Raw genomic sequence first — 19,460 nt, forward strand, 5'->3', positions numbered from 1 at the left:
AGGTGAGCTGGGATTGGTTGCATTTGTGTCCTGGTCGGCAAGGGGAGGACGGACGTTTACCCTCGCTTCTCTTCATTGATCCGCTTGTTAAGGTTAGGCGGCATGTTTGTTCTCGCTGCTTTCCTGCCTTGGTTGTTTTCTTCTCATCATCACCACCACACCACACCACCTTCCCTCCCGCTTCTCAGCTCGAGCCATCCCCTCGGTTCACAGTTTGGCAGTGCCAAAACTGTCGTAAGCCCGGGCGCCTGTCCACCCCAGTCACTCCTTTTCAGTTGCGCAACCAGCGTCACGCTTGTGCATGCGCTTCGCTCATCCAGGCTGTTTTGGTACCGCGCATTGAGGACGTTCATTTGTGGTTGACAGTTGCACCTGTCCTTTCCCCCAGACGAGTTGATTCCCGACCGACACGGCAATTGAGTAGCCCCGATTTCGCGTGGGCTTTATTGCATCCCAGCAGCTACCATCACCAACTTTCCTGGAGCTGCTTTTACTTCAAACCTCGAGGTATCTGCGATTGGGACTTCCGCCGCGCGATCGATTTCTCTGGGTCCGGCTCCGTTGCGCTCGAAACCATCCCTTCGTCGCTAGTTTGCGCCCACCTTCAGGCACCCGGTCAACCTGACTCGGATTAATCACTCCGCCCTCATCTCACTCTCTGGTCCCGGAGCTCCCCGCTGGCATCTCGTCATCTAATCTCAAATCTGGGGAGCAAAGCTGCAAAAGAGGCAACATGCCTCCAAAATCTGCCAAGAAGCAACCTCTGACGTTTGCCCAATTGGCGGCCTACGATGACATACTGACAGATGCGCTGGTCGACCACGTAAGGCTCATCGCGTTCCATCCGATTGCTTGCCTCTGGGATCCCTCCCGGCCGCTAACCATCATTCGCAGACGTTCTACTGGACGACGATTCCAAAGAACCGACCATCGTATCATGCCTCCCGCGGAGTCAAGCAAGATGAAGTCACCAAGATAGTGAAGGACCATGTAATTCTCCAGCCAAACGTCAAGCTGGCCGAGGAGAAGATGCTGGCCACGGACGGGCTAAAACGGTTCTGCAATGGACTTAAAACGCCCAAGGAAAAGGACGACTTTCGCGCGCACCTACGCCGTTACCTTTCCATCTACCTACCCGATTGCCCTTTCGAGGTTAACTCGACCAACCGATACACCATCTTCACGCACGAGGCCAGTGTCACCGCGCGACGCCCGATCAGGAAGAACGAGATTATTAAGGCCTTGTGCGGAATTCAAGTCGTAATCTCGCCTGCGGAGGAAGCCGAAATCGCCAAGCGCAAGAAGGACTTCTCGATTGTGATTAGCTCGCGTAGCAAAAGCACGAGCCTGTTCATGGGCCCTGCACGCTTCGCGAACCACGACTGCGGTGCCAACGCCAGGCTGAAGACGGCTGACCAGTCCATCATGGAGGTCCAGGCGCTTCGAAACATCGAAGTGGGCGAAGAAATAACGGTCACGTACGGCGATAATTACTTTGGAGAGGATAATTGCGAATGTCTGTGCAGGACGTGCGAACTCGGCAGGGTGAATGGTTGGGCAGGTGACGAGGGCGATGGAAATGGCGGCTTTGAGAAGAGCATCGAGGAGGATCAGGGCACTCCCGCAGGGTATTCACTACGGCGGAGAAGGCGCGACGGCAGCACCAGCCGCGCAATGTCTAGGGATTCATCAGTCACGCCCGACCTGCGACCGCGAATTCGGAAGACACGGTCCAAGGCGCAGCTGAATACCTCGGACAGGGCTTCCACCGTTGACTCGGAGGCGTCTGGGAACCAGACTGCGAAACGGAAACGCGAACTGGATACACTGGCCAGTCCACCATTCACGCCGGCGAAGAGACAAAAGATCGCGAGCGGGCTTTCCGAGATGATGACGGCAGATTTGCTACCTCCTGCGAGCATGAGCACTCCCCCGGAGAGCTCAGTCGGACAGCTCAGCAGACAGTCATCCGTGTTCGAGAGAGGAACGTCGGAACAACTTGTTGAATCATCCGACGTCACAACACCAGAGCATGACAGCTCCGAATCGAGCACACCCCCTCCAAAGTCAGATGTGGACGAGGATGGTTCGCAGCCAGTGGCCCCGGCATTGGCGGCAACTAGAGATGGTAGCCAAGGGCTTATACAAAAACCTTCGTTGAAGGGTATCTCTTGTGCAGGAACCAGCACGACTACTCTAAGCTCATCGCGGGCAGTGGAGCTTTATTCACCGTCGGATGTGATGCTCATGCCACAATCGAGACCCAGCACTCGAGAAAAATTAACTAGGTCGCAGGTTGCCGACGAATCTGCCGACGCGACCGTTGTAAAGGCTGAGGTGTCTGAAACAAGTACCATCACGGTCGTCAACAGTGTCGAAGGCGATTCTACCTCGGTCATTGCTGGTGAGGTAGCACGAATTTCGGGTAAGATTGCCTCGTCTTCCGAGACAGACACCAAATCAGAGTCCTCCACCGCAAGTCCATGCGATACGACTTTGGACAGCGGGGCAATTTCCAGGTCCAAGAAGGCTAGGCAAGACGACAAAGACGAACCTTCTCAACGAGGGCAAAGCAAGAAACGTATGCCGGGCGACTACACACTGACACCTGTCCTTCTGTCGGAGCCAATGACGGCTTGGGTGCACTGCTCCAACTGCGCGACGGCTTTTGTGCAGCGCGATGCGTATTACACGCGGGCAAACTGTCCACGCTGCGAACGCCACAGTATTTTGTACGGTTACGTGTGGCCCAAGACGGAACCCGAGGGGTCTGACGATGACGAGGAGCGCGTTCTCGACCACCGAACAGTCCATCGTTTCTTGGACCCCGAGGACGAAGCCAAGGTGCGGGGGAGAAAGCTTAGTGCGTGGCTTGTCAACAAGAAGCTCGCCGAAGCCAAAGCGGCCGAGGTTGCTGAGGCGGCAAAGAACAAGAAGAAGCAGCCGTCAAAGGTTGTCAAGAAGGTGGCGTCAAAGACGACAATTACAGCTGCGACAAAGGTCAAGAAGGCGGCATCAACGGCTTCTGTGTTTGGCAGGGTCACCAAGGCGGGTTCTGGCGTTTCTGAAGGCCTCAAGACCAGCAAGACGAGTCCTGTAACTCTATCAAAGAAGTCGGCCAATTCAGAGGTCGACCATGGAGAGGCTGTTGGCGATTCCATCACATCATCGGCCTCATCCGCAGCGGACAGCGCCGACTGTACGACTCAGATGGCTATAGCGCAACAGCTCGGGGCATACGTCGACACTAAGTTTGGCCTTGATGACGAAGGAATGTCTGATCAGGGAGATGTTGATCATTGTGCTAAGGGCAAGATCGACGAGCGCAAGCAGTCTTCAGTTCTTCAGCAGAGGCGACTATCGTTGGATTCTGCTGGCAACAGGCGGCGCAGCGGCCGGGCTTGTAAGGCTTCAGCCAAGGCCACTGCTGCTGCTGCATTAGCTACTGTCGGGTCTGATTGAGGGAGAGTTTTCTTGGGGTGCCCTCCTGGTTGTTGGTAATGGTTTGGGGAATAAATTCATCCATATGGCTGTGTATACTAGCGTTAGCGTTTTGATCTTTGAGTGGTTTTATAGCTGGTTTCATCACAGCATAATTTTTCTTCAAGTGGCCTGTCGGAAGGATGGGTTTCGTATCAGAGTGATATTGGATGGACGGACGGACTGGTGGAATCTGAGGTGAAGACGTGATGGGTGGCTAATGTGACGCTGCGTCTTTAGTGGATTAGATTTGCTGCATCATCACGGGCTGAGAATACCATGGGAGTGGAATTGTTTACCACCTCTAGGAACGTCACAATGATAACAAGACTCAATTTTTGGAATCCAATCAAATCTCCCGCACTCACCACTTGTGCATTGATCGTTCCATACCAAAGCATCTTTTCTTCCCAGGATTTTGCTAGATAACCAACGGATCGATTCTTGGGTGACTGACAGACTGTATGAATACTTGCCCCACTCAAAGCCGGGGTGTGGCGGAAACTGTGGCGCACCAAGAATTCTTTTTCTTTTTTCTTTCTTTTTTTCCTTCTGGCCTATCGCCATCAACCAGCGGCGAAGCGCAAACAAGGGTCTAGGCGTATTTCAAGTCAATCGCAGCCAAAATTTGGGATCCATTTCTCGAGATCGCAAGTTAGAGTTACGTTTGACACACAAAAATGGCCATACAATTCTGCAATGACTGCGGCGACACGCTGCCGATATCGGGAAATCCCGAGGTCAAATGCGACTGCTGTGGAAACATGAACAAGAGTGCGCGTTTCTGATCCATCCCCACCCTCTTTGTCTCTCTCCGTTTTGACCAGACCCATGTCTTGCTCTTTTTTTTCTTTCTTTTTATCGAGATCACCTGACTCTCCCTCCCGTATGTATGCACACTAAAACATTTTTTTTTGTATTCTGGAGCAGACACCCTCATCAACGTGACGACCGTCTCGTCGAGCCGCGACTTTGACTCGCCGCTCCGTCTCAAGGAGTATGGCAACAAGGACGCCATGGCCAGCCGGCCCGAGATGAACTGGCCCAGCATCGACGAGAACTGTCGCTTCTGCCCTTCAAAGACGGTCCGGTACACGACGCTCCAGACGCGTGGTGCCGACGAGGGAAGCACGGTGTTTTACTTTTGCGAGGGCTGCAGTCAAAAGTAGGTTTTTTTTTCTTCTTCTTTTTTGTTTCCTCTGCCATCCCAAAGAGCTTTTTGGGGGTTTTGTGAGGCAGATGCTAACCGGTGAGTGTGATGTGTTGCTGTACAGATGGAAGGAGAACAACTGATCGGCTTCTCTGGTGGGTGTGGGGAATGGGGTTGTATATAGCCCGGGAGTGTGCCTTGCGGTTCCGCTGGATACAGGATGTATCGCGGAGGGAATGGGCGGTGGGTGTTTGGTTGGTCTGTCGGTGTTGGGTGTTGTCGATATCCAGGAGCAGGTACACAGATCATTACTGCTCTGCAACTTCAATGGACAAAAAGTGCTTTGTTTCGTACGCAAAAGTCAAACCCGTGTTGCAAACACAAAGCCCGAGGATGAGTCTGGAGGCCAATAACAAGGCATGGATGGGTTCCGAATCTTGAGAAGAATGAAGCATTGGGTGTTGGCTCGAGTCCACGTGGATAGTGAGGAGTTGGGCCCAAAATGCGATACGAAAGTGGCATCATATACCGTCATCGATGGTTGGTCGGAGAATTTCACAATAAGTTAAGTCTTGGGAGCAAAAGAATTCAACTGCCCCTCGTCGGAAAGGAGCCAGTATTATCCTTTCCGGCATCTGGTATCAACTTAAGCTTCTGCGAGTCCATTAGTTGATTTGTACACCGCAAGATCTACGAATTTGTCCAGGTAAGGTAGTCACCTTTCTGTGTCAAAAATCTCGTCAAATCAGATTCGCGAGAAATGATACCTTGATATCTACGAACTGAATTCGAAATCGGAACGGGCTTGCGACGCCCCTTTTTAAGTTTTGAGACACTATGGTTATGGCTTTGGCTTTCTGCGAGAAACCACTTGCTCGGGACCCCCTAACGTTGAGCTCCACATCTCCGACCCCCCTAAAGTCCGGCCCCTAAAAATATCTACTCAGCCACGTCAACCCTTTGTTTTATTTTATAAATATCTAGACGAATTTTTCACTTTAGAACTTGATTTTTGAAGATTCTTGCTCCAAACCTTCCAATGAAACAGTACACTGAAAATCAGCTTCTTGCTGCCATTTCTGACATAAGAAATGGCAAATCAGTTCACAAAACCTCGCAAAAATGGGGTATTCCTCGGAGTACCCTTCACGATCGTTTAAAGGGGGCCCAGTCAATTCAACAAGCGAAAAGATTTTGTCAAAGGCTTTCACAGGAGCAGGAAACCTATTTGGCAGATTGGGTACTTGCGCAGGCCGCGTTAGGCCTTCCGCCAACGCATCAAGAACTACGCTATTTTGCGGAACGAATTCTTCAGGCCGCCGGAGAAAGAAAAAGCCTTGGGAAACATTGGGTTAGCCGTTTTATAGCCCGATATCCAATTTTGAAAACCCAAAGACCCCGGCGAATAGAAAATGCCCGGGTTAATGGGGCTACAACCGAGGTAATTAAATCTTGGTGGTCCTATTTGAAAAATCCCGTTGTCGATACTATAAAACCGGCCAACCGTTGGAATATGGACGAAACAGGTATAATGGAAGGCAAAGGATCTAATGGCCTGGTGTTAGGGCGTAATAAAATCCGGCCATTACAGCGAAAAGAGCCTGGAACGCGGGGTTGGACGAGCATAATCGAATGTGTATCAGCTACGGGGGCTGTTATACCTCCCCTCGTTATATTTAAGGGGAAAAACGTACAGCAACAATGGTTTCCAGCTGATTTAAGTCCTTTCGATACCTGGCAATTTCATGCAACCGAAAACGGGTGGACAAATAATGAAACAGGTATCGAATGGTTAAAAAAGGTGTTTATTCCGTATACCCAACCTTTAACCCCTGAAAAGCGGTTATTAGTTCTGGATGGCCATGGATCACATATAACGGACGAATTTATGCTTCTTTGCTTGCAAAACAATATTCAACTCCTATATTTACCCCCTCATTCGTCACACGTTCTTCAACCGTTGGATTTATCGGTTTTTGGGCCGTTAAAGGAAGCTTATCGACGTCACCTGGGATTTGTAAACCAGTTTTGCTGTTCAACGGTTGTTGGGAAACGAAACTTTCTACTTTGCTATCGAAAAGCCAGATCAAAAGCATTTATAGCAAAAACCATTCAATCTGGTTGGCGTACGACGGGGTTATGGCCGGTGAACTTGGCAAAACCACTTTTAAACCCTTTTTTATTAGAAAATAGCAACGCCAACGTCGAAAAAGGTAAAAATAACGGCTTCCAAAGGGATAAAACACCGGAAAATCCAACCCAAAAAATTAACGACCAGTCTTTACTTATTTGGAAAACCCCTAAAACGACCCGAGATATTCGACTTCAACTACAGGAAATTTCCCGGTCCGAAAAAAGTAACGCCACTTCACGGCTTTTGTTTGCAAAAGTCCAAAAAAGCTTCGAAACCAAGGATATCTTATTGGCTGAAGCTCAGCAAAAAATCAGTTTGTTAAAAGCAAAATTGGAGGCGGTACGGCCGGTCAAAAGGAAAAGGGTGATTCCGGATCCCAACGAGCTTTTGGTCAGCAAAAAAAACGTTTATGAAGCACAGGAAAATAATAGGGACTGTTTAGAAGCTTTGAACGATGGAGAAGAGGTTAGCGAACCGGGAGAGCCTGACAATGATTGTATTATTGTGCGTTGATAGGTTTACATTTAAATCGGTTTATAAAAGGGGTATTTCGTCGTTACATTTTTCAAGGGGGCCGGACTTTAGGGGGGTCGGAGATGTGGAGCCCAACGTTAATCAACACCTTCTTTTGTTTCCACTGTAGGGGTTGCTTGATATTGACGCGGAAAACAACTCCGGCGAAACACTCTGAAGTGTGTGAAAGCGTTGCTCTAATCTCCCAGTAATTGTCGCAGTATCATGCACGCGTGGTTTCGTTGACCTAGCGGGTTCTTGGTTGAGCCTTTACGTGCCAAAGTACTATATTATAGTGGCACGATGGCTCCTCCGCTACGACTTGAAGGCTCTTTGAATAATAGTCCAGCCGATAGAGGGCGATCTGTGACCTGCCCGCACCGCACTCACCTGCCGGCTTGTAACCCTATCGAAACACGATCAAGTAGAGTCATAGGGTCTGACGGAATATTACACACAAGTCGTAGAATATCGTCTTCCGACATCTATTCACTCTCGAAATCAGAAATCAAATCGTATGTGCACATGATTGTATTGTCTTTGAGACTCTAGTTCTAGGTAGTCTACCACTGTCAAAGTGATAGCACAAAAAGAATGAGAAAACAACAAGATAGGAAACTGGCCATGAAGTGAAATCAAAGAAACGACAAGAATGTTGAAAAAGAGAGTATGCCATAGCATCGGCCGTCATAAGTCATCACCAATAGATATCCACCTATCTGCGAGGGTGCTTCTTTGCTTTGTACGGACTCGGGACAAAAAGGTTGATCAGGCCCCTGTCCCCTCGAGTCTCGCACAAGCAGTCCCATGAACTAGTTGGTCCGCTCCATCAAAGCTGGAATATCCTGCTGCCATCCTCTCATCGCCCGCCTCTCGATCCGGAAGACGACGAGCCACCACCGCCGCTGCCGCCGCGGCTGGAGGAAGAGGAAGAGGAACCACCGGTGGACTGTATAGTGCAAGGTTTGTCAGACACAAAAAGATGCTCTCAGCTGGGGGGCGGTGTAAGCCTAGCCTTTGGGGTAGCTCAAAAGCACTTACCGAAGAGTTGCCATAGACGTCAAAGACCACGTTGGGTTTCAGGATGCCAATGGCGGATCCGTGGGATAGGATAGGGTTCCATCCCGAAGAGCTACCTCCCGACCCGCTGCTGCCGCCGCGGCCAGTACCGTTTGATCCGCCTGAAGACATGGTGGTGTTGTCGGTTGGAGATGTTTGGTTGATATAGTTTGAAATGGGGTGTTGGATCTCGTTCGTTGCTTGATATTATAGCTAAAGACAGTGATACTTCTTGAGAATGCGTGCGTGTGGCGATTATGCTTTGTTCGTCTCGATAAGTCGGTGGTGTCTGCTTCTCAAGTCCCAACATCTTCTCCAACAAGCCAGCAGGGTTGGTCCTTTATATCATTACAAGGCGCCCCCGAGGCGACGATGGTGATGATGTTTTCGAGCTTCCCATGTTTTGACCCCCATGTGGGGACGACGATGCGATGAGACAAAAGGTGCCTAGGCGTGATCTTGTGCCGATAAACAGGCACCACGATTATACCGTACTATAGTCTAGTCCAACGCCGATGTCCCGAAGTGTGTGGGAAGGAGCAATACGCTTTTGACGGGTTCGAGTATCCTTCCCGTGACAGAGTTGGTGTGGCAGACGTTGCAGGTTGCCATGAAACCCGTAGGGCTGAAAGAAAGGATTCGCGATGCTGGGGAGGGGGGGTACTTGCAACTCCGAGCTTATCGTGACATTGCGGCTGTGTGGAGTGGTTATTTTTTTGTTGTCGTCCAAGCGGAGTCGGGACAACAGGGAACAAATGTTGGTATTTTTTCCTCTTCTGGTTTATGCTGATGTGTTTCTCGTCCTCTATTTGCTGCGGTTCTGGAGCCTTGAGGGATATATTGGTTGTTACCTGGGCTGAGGCACGGATGGGAAATGAAGCGCCCCCGTTGCAACGGAGGGGGGCGTGCCAGGCCAAGAAGCAGGCGTATGCAAGGTACAGTTACGGGTTTTTGCATGTTTGTGTTGTTTATTGATGACGTCTAGTGACCCTTGGAATGGAGATGCAAAGTGGCTGGATCGGGCCATTATTCTAGACGGTGGGTTGGTTTCCGGCAGGCAATCAATCGATGCAACATTTTCCACATGTGCAGGCAGTTGTTTTCGATTCTCCATCATGGGATCCGCCCACAGCGCTACATGATAGATATCTCGTGGCCGACGTATTTCGCGTATCCGTTGGGCCTGTCTAGTGGGGGCGGCTTATCCGTAACCGATGATTTGTTTTTCCCCAGAGTCCGAGGTGCCGGGAGGTTGGAACCGGAATTTGCGCAGCTGGAAACGCACCGAAGGTTGCGATTAGGGTATAAGCCAAGTAAACAAAATATTGGACCCGCGGCCGGGTATTGACACAATGTGTTAACTCCGGGCTTGGTTGGGTTTAGGTCAGCGCGAAGGACGCGCCAATGTTGATTGGGGCTTACATGCACGAATGCGTGCAGTTCCGATATGGGCAATCGCATCAAGCACTTGTTCGAGTTATATTCCGCTGCACCGCAGTGCTCAGTGACCACAGATTCAGCTCGAGGGCTCGCCAGGTGGTAAAATTTGGGGGCTGTCTGTCGAAATAGTACATAAATGTATGCCTACAAGATACCTGCTAACAAATTACCTACCTTGGCCAAGCATCACCTAGTCTAGTCGGTGTCATGCTGGGTAACTGGGTCTTATAAAAGTCAAAATAAAAAAAAATAAAAAATCGCATTGCATTCCCAATTCGACATCCAAAATGGCCGAGATTTGCACTTTGCGGGAAACCCGCAAAAAGTACACGCGAAGTAGCTGGCCTAGCAGAGTTCCTTGGCGGTTTTACCAGTAGCTATCGAATCCAGATCTCGGTGGATTTTAGCCCCCTTCCTTTTAACCCCGAACTTTGGTGCCTGGCATCCTCCCCCGCATCCACCGCTCACTTTGCCAAATGATCCTGCAAAGGCAACCAACCGCCAACAATGAAAAGAAGTACTGCGTGATTAGTTTCCGAGCAGAAAATAAGTTACCTAGTCCCGGTTCTAGAATTAGGTCGTGTAAAGATTGAACCAAGAGCTGGATTTTGCCTTGGCCTCATGCTTTCCAAGCCTGCATGGAGCTTTAAACGCTTTTTCTTCGCTTCACCGACATGACGTTTTGTTTACGGAATAGCGCACCTCATAGGTCCCTTTCCATTATTGACACGTTATCTCACCTCACCTTGCCCCTTGAAAAACAAATATCGTCCCAAGCAACATCCATGTCTCCCTGCCGGCAACTTCCGAGCTTGCACGTGTACATGCTGGTTGGTTGAGTCAAAATGTACTACGACCTACAATGTGCAAGTAGATGCCCGCATGAAGGGGCAACAGCACACCTAGGTGCGCGTCATGATCAGGCAAAAAAAAAAAAAAGTACGGTCGCTGCATAACACCGAGACATGATTCAAGATGAATTAAGTGTTGGGAGGGAGAAGGAAAGAAGAAACAGAAACCCATACCATGCTGTCGCCATTCCGGATAGGAGATTACCTATGTTTGAGTACCGGTATGTGAGCATGTAATGTCGCTGCCTTGGCCGAGCTGGTTTTTTTGCCTGCTTGGCACAAATAACTGGCGACAACCCGAAGCGATTGCGGTGCGGAGGCGTGTTTTATTTGCTTTTTGTAACTTTTATCTGTGATGATTGTTTATACCCTGCGACAAGTTGCTCATTGGATGTCGAGAGTGAGCATCCAGAAAATGAGGAATACCACCCGCCTGCACCTTTCCCGATTTAACCATATTTCTGCAACTGCAGCGGAGCGGCTGCGCGGGTGCACATGGGCAGCGCAGCACCGCCCGTCTGATGTCAAAAAAAAAAAAAAAAAAAAAAATCCTACCCTGGAATTTCGCGCTGCCAAGACTGCATGCAACTGCATCAGGGTGCATGAAAGCTCTGAGTTTGTTTAAATCTACCCAATTTCGGGTCGGAAAACATGTGCAACCAATTGAAGATGCCAAAAAAAGGTCGCCGCCTCTGTTTGTTTATTTGAGGCAATCCTTTGCCACTTGGGTAAAAGTCACATCATCAGATTTGATTCTTGTTTTCTCTCTGTTCGCCCTTTATCTACATCCAAGCCCGCAGGATCCAAGAGAGTGGCTACTATTATAGGCAGCTACATTTGTTCCGAAAAAAAAAAAATACATACCCGGAGATCACTCGGGAAATTCATCCCATCTCACATCAACCCTGGGAATTTGTCAAAATCTACAGACTAGTCATCGCTAAAGGCTCACCAAATGGCGGGATAATGCTGGTGCCTGGGGATTGGGTGAGATTCCTCTTCAAATCTCATGTGCTTTTTCTTTCTTTCTTTTCTTCTTCTCTTTCTTCAGCAGGTCGGCATCTCGCGTCAAAAAATAAGCACTTTAAAATCCTGAAGGATGCAAGGGCGCGCAAATCCACGTTCTGCAAAGAAACGCAGCCGCATCCTCAATCATTAATTGGACGTTGGTCCATCCTGCGAGCGGCCTATCGCTAACCGTTTGTGAGTATTTTGAAGCATGGGTTTGTGCATATTTTCTTCCTTTTCTTTTTTTTCTTTACTTGGTTTCAATTTCTGACAATTTTTACTCACGCACACAAGTAGTGCATAACTCTGACGGTTGGCGTTTGGTCTACCTTTGCAGCCCAACGACGTCCATCAATGGGGGGCGCAAGTCAGTTCAAACGGCGAGAACCGGAATGTCTTGACAAACGCAAACCTCTCGTAGGTTCTTTCAACTCTGTAAAAGCGGGCTGACTCTGCAGTTCGTGCCTAGCAGCAAGTGAGCTTAGACCGATCGTTGCAGAGTTTTGTGCATTGACCTTGTGCGGCGCATTGCGGAACTCACGTCGGGCTTTTTTTCTTCCTTCTTTCAGTTCTAGTGTAGAAGGTATAAAGTAAAAATCGTTGCAGGCCAGTGCCGGTGTCGATCAAACCATCGGTGCCTGTGCAAATCCGCAACCTTATGATCTCCGCTGTATAGTTCCCTACGAGGCAGGCAGGTTCATGTGTTGTTTGGTTTCCCATGCTAGAAAATCAACCAACCCCACGACAAGAAAAAAAAAAAAACGTCACACCGTCTTCCACTTGCTCGGGGTTTTTTTTCTTCTTCTTCATAGCGAGCATATGCACTTGGCTGATGTTGGCGGCCTTTAGCGCAGGAAAATCCAAACGGTCTCTGCCGATTAGTCAAATAGGTGCAAGGCGGACATAGTCATTAGACGATCAAGCTGCAGTGGTCAGTGGGTTGCATATTCCTCCGTAGGAATATAGGAGATTTAACATGTCTCCGTTGGGATCGGTATGAAGGAACCAAATCAACCACAACCAAAACAAAAAAACAAAAAAAGAAAAGTCCAAACAAGCAAGAAAAGGGCCATATGAGACCCCGTTGGTATTCTTATTCCCCCACCGCAACTCTCTCCCGTACACAAAATTTTCAGTATGGGCGCACGGACCATGCTGTTAACGTTTGCGCGGGACTTCCGCCTGTAGCCCTAACAGGCGCGCACACACGAAAAACTCTTCAACCTGTCGCCCTAAGCACCGTCACTACACGGAACGCCTTTCCTCGCAACACCCATGTATAATCGACAGATCTCCCCTTTGACGAGTTTTCCACTGATCGCGGTGAAGGAAGAGTCCGATCGGCGGCTCGGCGCGCCACCCGCATAGAGGCGCACAAGACAAGGCCCAATCTCGCGATGCGAGCCAGCGTGGCACAAAAAACTTTGCCAGCCGGAAAGGCAGGCGTCCTTCCCCGGAAGGCTAGATAATACGGTTTAAAAGAAAGGGAAATTAGGCTGAGAACCACCCGACGGTTCTTCGAATCGACAGGGCACCCTCTCACCCCCTCACACCTTCTGGGATTGCCTGCAGCGAGGAGGTAGTGCCGTTACGGGGGTTGGTTAGTTGTACGTGGACCGGAAGCACTGTGCCGGCGCGGCAGTCTCCAAAGGGTCCCGACAGCAAGACGTGGTCGGCCCATTGCTGGAGACGGCTTTGGGTAACGGGAAGCAAGAAACGTGGGCACGGCCTTGGTTCGCACCCTTGGTACACCCCGTGGACGGTGGGCCGTGGTGGAATAGTGTGACTGAGGCGCCCCATGCTTCTCACTCGCACTGGGAATCTGCGCCGGGTCTGGAGGACGGGAAGAACTCGATTGCATTCATGTCCACATTGTGGCGCTGGGCTAGCCCAGGAACCAACGGGGGACTAAGCTGTGGATGGACATGTACGGGGTGTCGCCGGCTTTTCGAAGCTTTCTACTCGCACTAGGGACGTACACCGGGGCAGATGATGTCGTCGGCATGTTAGGCGGAAGAGACGCTATTTTAGCCGGAGAGGACGGATGCGCGCGTCGGTCTACCAAGAGGCCTTTTTGTGGATGCGGTAGGCTTAAGGTGCAAACCTTGTATTTACGTGGCAGGCTGGGTATCCAGCGACTAGGAGGGCTCTAGCTGGCCTGTCCGTTAGAGGGTCTGGTCCAACCCTGTGACTATAGTTTACTGTAGGAAATGCAAGGTCCGGGGCCGAGCGCTACCCGGGCATGCGTTGGCTTGGTTTTTGGTTCAGCCGACGGCTAGACGGGCGCCGCCACGTGGCCGAAAGGGCTGCCAAAGCAATGGCGGTCGCTGCTCACCTTAAAGGTTTTGGGGCAGTAAGATACGGACCGCCTGCGGCTGCACTTCGCAAGGCAGCGGTGGCATGCGTGGGTTCCTCGGCCACCTACGCAGCCGAGGCATGGTACAACCCGGCGTATAAAACCACCCCCTCGTCCACTGTTCTCAGGGACGCAGGACTACCCTCGGCCCGCGTCGCGCTGGCCTACACCCGCCTGAAATACGGCGCCCGACTAAGGCTCGCGGACAAGGGGCACCCCCTTGTCAGCCGCCTGCGTGAAACACCTCGTGCCCGCAACTCGGGCCATTCGGCCACGACCCTGCAAACGGCTGCACAACTTCTCCCGCGGATCCGGAGACTAGAGTTGCGCGCACCTCGCAATGCCCCGGATTCTCGCACTGACCCCACCGGAGGAGTCCCGAAAGAGGAAGCGGCCCGCCGCTTTATCGAATGGCTGGACATGGTATCACCTGACGATATCGTGGTATATACGGATGGTTCGGAAAAACACGAAAACAACTGCGTCCAAATAGGGTACGGATGGGCCGCTTTTAGGGCGGGCCTGGAATTTGCCGCAGGCTCCGCATCTATTACGCCGGAAAGCCACGTTTTCGACGCCGAGGCGATTGGCGCCCTAAAAGGGCTACAGGCGGCAGCCAAGGCCCAGCCAGGCGCCCGGATCTGGATTTGTGTGGACAGCACCTCGGTTATTTGGGGTCTTAGAGGCGACGCGCCGCGTTCGTCCCAATGGGCCTTTCTGGAGTTCCATGACCTTGTCGATCTACTCCGAAAACAAGGTACCGAGGTTCGGGTCCGTTGGTGCCCTGGGCACCAGGGAATCCCGGGAAACGACCGGGCTGACGAGCTGGCCAAGGCCGGCTCCGCCGGACCGCCGGACCCAGACCCGAGGGCTCAGCAAACCACGTATAGCGGTGCCGGCACGGTCCTCAGAGCCATTCTTTCCAATATAGAGAAGGACTGGTGGCGTAAAGAACTCTGTGAACGGTCCCCCGCATATAGGGAATGGAAATTCCAATACACACCGAGAAAGGAGCCCGAGGAACTGCGTTTGCCAAGACCCCTACTGGGCCATTATTTGGCCATGAGGACCGGCCACGGCGATTTCAAGGCCTACCATGACCGTTTCAACCACCAGGATGCAAACACCTCGTGTGCCTGGTGCTGGAAGCGGACCTCCCCTGAGCACCCGGTGCACTGCCGCTATTCGCGGGCGGTGTGGAGAAACTGGCCGTGGCCTAATAACGACCGGCCGGCCGGGCCGCCAAATCGCGCCCAACGCTGGAAATTCTTCCAGACAAGCTTCGGGCAACCGAAAAGCTTTGAGGCGTTTTCGATAGCCACCAACTACTTCAGCGCCCGCCCCAGAGCGGCCCGCCAGCGCCCCGCGCGCCACGAACGCACTTTACGCCTAGGGACACCGATCGTAAACGACTCGAACTCTGACGAGGAATAGACTTACTGCCTTTTCACCCACACTTCACGGCACAAGCCGTCAGACGAACCCTCCGTGCACCTTAGGCACGGGGTCGCGTCAGTGAACTAACCCCCTAAGCAGGACCGGGCCCGAACCCGGTCAGGCACGATCCGCCTCTGCCCTCCTTGTTTTCCCCCTGTGTAAATAAAGAAGATAGAACGCGCGCCGAGATACCCCTCGGGAGGTTGCTAACGGCCGGCTAACAAGCCAGGCCGAGCCCGGCGTTAACTAATACTACTACTACTACTTCATCGTGATAGGTGGTATCTGGATTTTTTTGCGGCTATAGCTTTAGTAGGAACAAGCTGAAATTGACAACGCGATAAGCGGTGGCGACAGTAATTAGCTCTGGTTGTTATTATTATGTGTAGAGCAAGATGAAAGAGGTTCCGAGAAGATTAACGCTTGTTTATATAGAAGGTCAATTGACATTGTTACAATGTATATAGCACACTAAGTTAGTATGCATTAACACATGACTTGTTCGTTGGTCGTGCAGGCAGAGCCCCTGCAAGGGGCCCTTCTGCCTCTGTAGAGACTAGCCACTTTGTGGTTCGTAAGAAGAAGGTTCATTTAGTTTAGTTTTCGTAGCTCATTTTTCGTAGCCTTAGCCACACACTGTCTTGTAGTTTCGATTCAAGATCTGCTGTGATATATATAGATGTTCACGCAACTGGAGGGTCCAAAACTAAGGTTACAGGTTTTATTACTATATTCTCATGTTAAGTATAGTTTATCTCCATACGTGCCTGGTCGTTGGAACGCGGATCATATACGACTTTAAATCTATCAACAAATTAGCAGACACGAGTTCCAAACAAGTGAAACAGGCCCAAAGACGGCGGCGAACCATATACGAATTTCATTCGTGTCTTCTCTCTCAAAGAGGTCGGGCTTTATTAGCCGGGCACCTGCGTGCACAATTAAGAAATGGCAGCTGGTCCAAATGAAATGTTTATCAAATGATTATGGAATTTTGGCCTGGAGCGCAGGGCTGTAATATTCAGAATATGACAAGCTCGGCAAGGAAGCGACAAGCATTGTGGTTGACGGTACTAGGGCTGCTTTGCGGTTCCAGCGGCAATCGACGGGATGCGCGAGGCAACAAGAGGTTTCTATGCTGGTCCAAAAGAAATTTATCAAAATCAAAGTCCTATAATATATCGACATAGCTTCCTTCATTTCTCTCCCTGCAACCTCTGCCAACGCCTTCGCACCTCTAACCCCTGTCTGCACCCCTCTCTCTTTTATTTCCAACGGCACCCTCGCGCCTTTGACAGCTGTCTCAACTTGACGGAGCAATACCATTCACATAAAGGTGCAATTGCTTCCACCATGTCCGTGTCATCTGTTGTTTGTAGACTGCCCTTGATGACCATAGTATCCATCCTATTCACTATTCGTATTCGCTGGTCTGTACAAACTCCCCTGGAGGACCATAGTATCCATCGCCCCAATGCCCACCTCCATAATTTCCATATTCGGCTGGTCCATCGCCGACGTGATTCCGTGGGTGTTGTAATAGCGATCATCCTTTCGATCTTCGTAGCGGTCTTCCGTATATTTGTAACCCGGGGGCCCACCTTCGATTTTGCCATTACGCTCATAGATGTCATAACTGCCTTCGGCAGTGATGGGACCCGTGTCGGTGTTTATAGAGCCTTGCCCGCCCTTTACAATAGACACTGAGCCGGCGCTTTGACCATTGGCATCCCATAACTTTTTATTGAGCCATTTTCGACCGGCGGTGGCCATGCCCGGGAGCAGCGCCAAAGTAAGAGCGAGGATGCTGGTATTAATTTTCATGGCGAAAAGTTGTTGCGATATTGTTTAGAGAGGAAATGTCAAGAAATTTAATGTAATGTTACTATTGTCATGTTCCAGAGGATGCAGCTGGGAGCAGTACTCTGTTGTCACAAGGACTCAATGAACTTAAGTATGTTTTTGTATTGTTCTGCTTTCGGTTTACAAATGAGCACGCATTGATATTAATTTCGCAAGAAGCTGACCTTCTTATATCCCAACTACTATTGATCAGATTCAGGCTTTTACTCGCAGATGACAGGCTTCCCAGCCAAGTCGAGAATTCAATAGTCAGTGCAAACATTTTGCATAAACTCTGATTCCTGGCTTACAGCTGTTACGACCAGACAGTTGGGCCGGTACCAGAGAGGCCAGGTGGGGTCACACCCCTCCTGACGACATTCGCCCAAAAAAGATACCGACCGGCAGAACAGCGATTACCTAAGGACAAGGCCACGAGATCTTACGTAACCTCACGTAACGGCCAAGTAAATGGATTTTTATAATTTGTAAAATCTCAATCGAGAATTACAAATCAAACAAATTAAAAGGGATCACATTCGGAATATAATTTATATAAAACACGTTTATTACCATATAAATAAATTCGATTTTAGAATTATTTAGCAACAATCAAATTTTAATTAATTTTAATACCTATTTGAAAACAATTATAATTTTACCCCCAATTATTAAAAATTTCAATTACCCAATTAAACGTTCAATTGTTTTAACCCACTGTATTTTATTTTAAAAACAGGTTATCCGATATTTTAATTGTAATATTTTAATTGTTTTTGTTCAATATTTTGCTTTAAAATATACCGAATAATATCCGACAATATATTTCCCCAAACGTCCAAAAATAACACCCCCAATACCCCGGCCACGAACAGCAAGGCGGCCCAAAAAACCCCTGTTCGGCCCAAAAACGATAACGACAGCGAGGACGAAAAAGACCAGTTCCGCAGGCAGGTTGTTAAAACCAACCAGGAATTCCACAAATAAACGTTCCGCGCAACCCAATTCCAAAAGGAATTCCAGGTTTTCCGAACCAATATTAACGTTATTTTAACCCTTTTTAATGGGCGCGAAAAACTTAAATTTAACCCCCCAACCACGTTCGATAATATATTTGGACAATTTAAAAGGTATTTTATATAAATACGCACCTACCAAATATTTTATTTGGAAATTTTCCGCAATAAAACAAAAAAAATGGTATACGCTGTCACGGCCAGGCATACATTGGAGAACCTCAGTGTATTAGGCGCTATCGACGAAAATTCTAAACTGAAGAGAAGAGAGAAATTACAATCGTCGACGCGCTCAAGAGACGCGCTTAAATCCGGAGGTAGTGGATCCTTGTCCGATCCCTGGCTCGGTGTGGAGCCGAGTCGTGATTCTGAGGGTAGGTCTAGGGGCCTGATCCTCACGTGATTCTGAGGGTAGGTCTAGGGGCCTGATCCTCACGTAATTCTGAGGGTAGGTCTAGGGGCCTGATCCTCACGTGATTCTGAGGGTAGGTCTAGGGGCCTGATCCTCACAGTTTCCCACACAAGAAATCCGTTGTTAGAACCTCCTTTAGTACCGGAATTAGTGCAGGCCCCTGTAAATTACCTCCCTTTAAGCCTAAATCGAACTACCGATGGTTGGGTAACAGCTGAAGGAGACGGAATTACAGGCGATTGTGACGAAATCCAGGCCCAAAAAGCCCTGTTATGGCACAGGCGCTTAGGGCATATAGGGTTGTTATTGCTTAAAAAGACCGCTAAAAACGCAGACGGTCTACCTAATTTCGACAAAATTAGGGCTATTACCTGCATTACTTGCATTAAAGCCACCTCTGTTAGGCGTACAAATAAAGGGGCACTCCCTACACCCCCTAATATCCTCGATTCCATAGAGGGTGTTAATAACAATGGTGCTAACAGGGGATATAGGGGTAAACCCTAGGTGCGGCGTGGTAAATAACCAGTGCTAAAAGCGCTGAATAATAGGTAGAAATGCACTATAATTTTGGTACTGATAAATAATTGGTTGGGGGAGATTTTGCTTTATTTCCCTTACATACTCTCCGACATCAAAGTGGGGGTCCGCACGCCAGAAAAGGTTCCGGTGCCGCGAATGAATTTCCGAAAAACTAATTTGTATGGGTTTTTGAAAAAACACCCTCATTTGCATACAAACCATCTCTGGGTTTGCATTTAA

General features: G+C 49.7%; 7 protein-coding genes across 7 annotated transcripts; 3 read left to right on the plus strand and 4 right to left on the minus strand.

Annotated features, from left to right (window-relative positions):
- Nucleotides 1-91: 91 nt before the first annotated feature.
- On the plus strand, nucleotides 92-3,842 carry MGG_07393 (histone-lysine N-methyltransferase SET9). Its single transcript, XM_003711223.1, has 2 exons — nucleotides 92-823; nucleotides 895-3,842. The coding sequence occupies exons 1-2, from the start codon at nucleotides 734-736 to the stop codon at nucleotides 3,460-3,462; spliced, it is 2,658 nt and encodes an 885-aa protein (XP_003711271.1). The 5' UTR covers nucleotides 92-733; the 3' UTR covers nucleotides 3,463-3,842.
- A 61-nt stretch (nucleotides 3,843-3,903) lies between these two features.
- Nucleotides 3,904-5,104, plus strand: MGG_07394 (uncharacterized protein). The gene is made up of 3 exons (XM_003711224.1): nucleotides 3,904-4,254; nucleotides 4,411-4,645; nucleotides 4,755-5,104. Exons 1-3 carry the CDS (start codon nucleotides 4,161-4,163, stop codon nucleotides 4,771-4,773), a joined length of 348 nt encoding a protein of 115 aa, XP_003711272.1. The 5' UTR covers nucleotides 3,904-4,160; the 3' UTR covers nucleotides 4,774-5,104.
- A 2,874-nt stretch (nucleotides 5,105-7,978) lies between these two features.
- MGG_16609 (uncharacterized protein) lies at nucleotides 7,979-8,662 on the minus strand. Its single transcript, XM_003711225.1, has 2 exons — nucleotides 8,319-8,662; nucleotides 7,979-8,226 (listed from the first exon to the last, which is right to left on the minus strand). The coding sequence occupies exons 1-2, from the start codon at nucleotides 8,466-8,468 to the stop codon at nucleotides 8,137-8,139; spliced, it is 240 nt and encodes a 79-aa protein (XP_003711273.1). The 5' UTR covers nucleotides 8,469-8,662; the 3' UTR covers nucleotides 7,979-8,136.
- Nucleotides 8,663-9,470: 808 nt separating this feature from the next.
- MGG_16610 (uncharacterized protein) lies at nucleotides 9,471-10,804 on the minus strand (the record flags this gene model as incomplete). Its single annotated transcript, XM_003711226.1, has 3 exons — nucleotides 9,471-9,893; nucleotides 10,517-10,633; nucleotides 10,802-10,804. 3 exons carry the CDS (start codon nucleotides 10,802-10,804, stop codon nucleotides 9,471-9,473), a joined length of 543 nt encoding a protein of 180 aa, XP_003711274.1.
- Nucleotides 10,805-12,488: 1,684 nt separating this feature from the next.
- On the minus strand, nucleotides 12,489-13,640 carry MGG_16611 (uncharacterized protein; the record flags this gene model as incomplete). Its single annotated transcript, XM_003711227.1, has 3 exons — nucleotides 12,489-13,096; nucleotides 13,189-13,468; nucleotides 13,545-13,640. 3 exons carry the CDS (start codon nucleotides 13,638-13,640, stop codon nucleotides 12,855-12,857), a joined length of 618 nt encoding a protein of 205 aa, XP_003711275.1. The 3' UTR covers nucleotides 12,489-12,854.
- A 3,195-nt stretch (nucleotides 13,641-16,835) lies between these two features.
- Nucleotides 16,836-17,252, minus strand: MGG_07398 (uncharacterized protein; the record flags this gene model as incomplete). The annotated part of the gene is made up of 1 exon (XM_003711228.1): nucleotides 16,836-17,252. The coding sequence occupies one exon, from the start codon at nucleotides 17,250-17,252 to the stop codon at nucleotides 16,836-16,838; it is 417 nt and encodes a 138-aa protein (XP_003711276.1).
- A 1,215-nt stretch (nucleotides 17,253-18,467) lies between these two features.
- Nucleotides 18,468-19,012, plus strand: MGG_16612 (uncharacterized protein; the record flags this gene model as incomplete). The annotated part of the gene is made up of 2 exons (XM_003711229.1): nucleotides 18,468-18,660; nucleotides 18,954-19,012. The coding sequence occupies 2 exons, from the start codon at nucleotides 18,468-18,470 to the stop codon at nucleotides 19,010-19,012; spliced, it is 252 nt and encodes an 83-aa protein (XP_003711277.1).
- Nucleotides 19,013-19,460: the final 448 nt, after the last annotated feature.

This window comes from Pyricularia oryzae, chromosome 3 (assembly GCF_000002495.2).
Source record: "Pyricularia oryzae 70-15 chromosome 3, whole genome shotgun sequence".
NCBI lineage: Eukaryota > Fungi > Ascomycota > Sordariomycetes > Magnaporthales > Pyriculariaceae > Pyricularia > Pyricularia oryzae.